Source organism: Nematolebias whitei, unplaced genomic scaffold, assembly GCF_014905685.2.
Source record: "Nematolebias whitei isolate Nwh7 unplaced genomic scaffold, NemWhi1 Nwh_scaf_134, whole genome shotgun sequence".
NCBI classification, from domain to species: domain Eukaryota; kingdom Metazoa; phylum Chordata; class Actinopteri; order Cyprinodontiformes; family Rivulidae; genus Nematolebias; species Nematolebias whitei.
The window spans coordinates 1-3944 of NW_023618679.1; the positions used below are offsets into that span (position 1 = coordinate 1).

Genomic DNA, 3944 nt, shown 5'->3' on the forward strand with positions numbered 1-3944 from the left:
CTACTGAATCTATCATCCACTGTATCTACTGAATCTATCATCTACTGAATCTATCAGCTACTGTATCATCATCTACTCTATCTACTGTATCTATATCCATCTATCCAGTTACTGTATCCATCTACTGTATCATCCAACCATCCAGTTCAGTAAGGAATCTCAACTTGCGTCGTTTTCCTTTTTGCAGTGGTGAAAAATTACATTGAACAAAGCAAGCAGCCTAAGAAACTGCATCAAGCCTCTTCACACGCGGTGCCTGAAATGACAGGCGTGAGCTCCGCAGGGAACAAGAGGAAACTGCCACAGCATTTCATTGATTGTATAAATAAAACAAGTGTAATATTTAATTTGTCTGGGAGCTCATGCTTAAGCTGAATATGAAGCAGAAGCCATTTTGCTTAGTTGTTCCAGTAGGCAGAGACTCCTGTAGATGAACAGATGCTCAGATATATTCATCAATTAACACGGATTCCTCATTTTTCTGGACTGAATAAAACGTGCATTGAATTTTAAGGAAATGCAAACGTGAGACGTCATTTATCTTTGACCCATCAAAATGAATGCGGTCATTTATTTACAGAATCAAAGTTTAACATCAAACATTTACAGTAATTTGGCAAATTATGAAAATAACAACAAAAGCAATCAATCAGGAAAAATCATACAGCCATGATTTTTCCGTTGCTTCACCACAGACATTTATGAAAACTGTACAATTATGATCTTTTTATCCACACGGCGGTGGATGAGCACTTTACACAGACATTTCTAAAATATCTGGAAGAATTTCTACTTGAGAGAAGAATTTAAAGATGGGAAGGAAGTTAAAGGGAGTAAGGATGGTGTTTGAGGGAGAGTGTTAAACAGAACGGCACTCTCCGGGCTTTCTTCAGCTTCTTCCTTACAGTACACTTAGGTGGTGAAATCGACTCTTTTACCTGGAGATGTCTCAGGCGAGATTCCGTTTAACGCACCCTTTCAGCGTCTCCGTAGGATGCTGTTACTCGTCCGGAGTAGCGGCGAGATTCTGTCCGACACAAGCTCACCTCAGTGGAAAATGTTATAATCCCATGAAACTCGGAAGACCTCTGTGGTCATGTCAGGGTCTTCCCGGCTCCTTCAGCTACTGCACAGCGCTAGGACATATCAGAACTGTCCGCGCAACCGAACTTCTCCGACCCACAGAACTGAACAGAACTCGACAGAACTCAGTAGACCAGGAAGTACCGACATTTTAAAGAGCTCTTTTCCTGGTTCATTCGGGAATCTTCCCATTGGTCAGAATCGACCAGACGGGGGTGTGTTTTGTGACGTAAGAGGTTAGAAGACAGCAAGAATTGTTATGGAACAGATCAGAAATGTTCTCACAGACAGAGAGTGTTTTGTTTTGGCGAGTTTTAGAAACAGGTGCCAAAACCCCCCTGTTGACGTCTGAGAGGTTATAAACAAGACAGTTGTTCCAACGCATGTCTGCTTCGACTCCTGACCCTGGAACGCACACTTGCTCATTCAAAGACAGAAATCAGAAAATGCATAATTACTCTGTAACAGCTTTAACATGAGTTCTAACTTTGCATGAGAATTAAAAATCATTACACAGTTAATAAAATTGATTAGTTCACTGCAACATCTAAAATGGTTTGAACTAAGGCACTTTGATTATCAACATTTGTAAAATAGTAATGATAATAGAACAGAGGGTGTTCTTCCACTTGAATTTTCAAGAAAGAAAGTCTCAGGATGGGTGAACCTGTATTTCTGGATTCAAATCAATGAAATGACAGTTCCTGTCCCACAAGGTTCTTAAGGTCAAGAGTTTTGACCTTAGGCTTAGTCTTGACATCAGGTTAAGTTCACTACACTCCTGTGACATTTTTTAGAACAAATCTGCATTTCTCTTGGCATAGGTTTCTTTTTAACTGTATCCTGTCATTTTGATTATGATTCAATTATTTTTGAAGCTAAGTTAAACAAATTACAGACAAAACCACAGCATGTGTGGAAGACCTGAACGAAAGTTTGGGATGGTGTTGCTGGATATGGATGAGCTGGATCAGAGTGTATCATAACATGTAGATGATTCGATCTATAATGGAAACATACTGGTCCAACCACCCAACCCTATTACCAACACTATCAAAGTTTAGGGATGATTGGTCTTTGTTGTAGTGCAGAGCTCCACACTGAGTCATTGTCAGGACGGAAAGAGATTAGCACATGAGTCAACTCTTCCAAAACATCTAAATATTTATCGAAGACCAAGAGCCCGACCACAATAGGACACGTGTACTCACCCCTTGTTCGTCCACTTTGAGGAGCTGCTCTGGGACTTTGGGAGAGTTGATGGCCAGCCTCAGACACTGGATGTTCAGCTCAGGGATGACGTATTCCAGCACCTCCTTCAGCGGCAGCCCACGAGCCATTCCGTGTCTCGCTGTGGATGGAATGGCATCCTCCAGAATGGCTCCACGAAGCGCGGTTAACTGATAAAACCAAAATATTTTATTTCAGATAAATGTAGTGTGTGACATACACAAGCCTACTTTTACACTAGGTTATCTCCTGCCACTTTTTGCCAGACAAAAGAACAATAATGTGTTTGCCCATGTGTGTGTGTGTGTGTGTAATGTTGTCTGTGATGATGACCAGAAAAGTTTTAACAAAACTATCAGAAAGTGCATTCATAGCTAAATATCCACCAGTAGTGTCATGTTGTTCTTTTGTGCTGAGGGTTTTTTGCAACCTCACACTGTGACCTGTTAGGGACACAGTGTGAGGTATGATTTTTATTCAGCCCCTCTTTCCTCGTGTTTCTCATCCTTATCTAATGAAAGGGCAGCGCCTCCCATGAGGCTGCAGCCTCAGGCACCCGTCTACCCATGCCTTATGTTGTTTGGTTGTCTTGTTGTTTCTCTGGACGGCTGTATTGAAATTAAATTTTGTTGTGCTTCTGTGCAATGACAATAAAGGCCGATTCCGATAACTTTTAGAATCAATCCAATTCAAGATGGCCACCACAGAATATTGACATTAGCCAAAAATTTACAATTTCTTTTCTCTTCTTTCGGCTGCTCCCTTCTTCACGGGTCACCACAGCTAAATAACTCGCACAAAGACTTAGCGATTGTCCGTGTTCTCAGCATCAAGTAAGTTTGCTGCCCCGTCAGCCTTTTGCTTTTATTAATAAATTATTTATTATTATAATTATCAGCATCTCTGTGGTCTGCCTGCAGTTGGGTTCGACGTCAAACCACCGGAACGTGACACTAGGGTGCTCGGGGGAGCAGTTGGTGGGGGTTAAGGGCCTTGCTCAAGGACCCAGGGTGGGACAAACGAAGGTGGAGGCAGGTGTGGGTGCTTCACCTTTCTTAGCCGCATTTCAATGTTGTGGGTCCAGGAAATCAAACCGGCAACCTTCCGACCACACAACGTCTGTGCCACCCCTCCCCAAAAATGTACAAATATTGAGCTACAACCTGGTGAGGTTGTAGCTGAGAGTCATCATCAACACACGATCTGAGCGCAAGGTCTGGCAATATTGCACGAGTTCACGCAAAACCTATTTGAAAGTTTTGACTAAATTAGTTCTTTCTCACGATAAGATAATCTTAGTTTAAAGCTCTTGCATGAAAGGCGGCAGGCGATATCCATTCCTTGGTTAGCTCTTCAGCACAGCGTCTCATTAGTCAAGCCAATTGTTCCATCTGGACCACATTAGGAACTGAAACTTTAAATAATTCACACATGCTAACTGAACAGAGTATGTTAAGTGATATACCATGACTGAACCCATTAATGTGCCAGAAAAAGAAAATCAAGTGTTTCAAAGCATGCACTCCGTCAGCCCATGTTTACATCCATAAATCCCATTTGCGTCCACACAGCCTTTGGACATGAGCGTCAGCAGTCAATGGCCATCTGACAGAGAGGATGTCTGAAAAACA

The 3944-nt window shown here is 42.0% G+C and overlaps 1 protein-coding gene across 1 annotated transcript in view; it reads right to left on the reverse strand.

The window, feature by feature from the left end:
- Window positions 1-2294: 2294 nt before the first annotated feature.
- The window catches only part of LOC119429224 (signal-induced proliferation-associated 1-like protein 2), a gene marked incomplete at its 3' end in the record, with an annotated part of 15207 nt that continues 13557 nt past the window's right edge, over window positions 2295-3944 (reverse strand). The window contains exon 3 of the mRNA XM_037696899.1: window positions 2295-2483. Within this exon, the coding sequence (XP_037552827.1) occupies window positions 2295-2483 (189 nt within the window). The remainder of the gene's footprint in view (window positions 2484-3944) is intronic.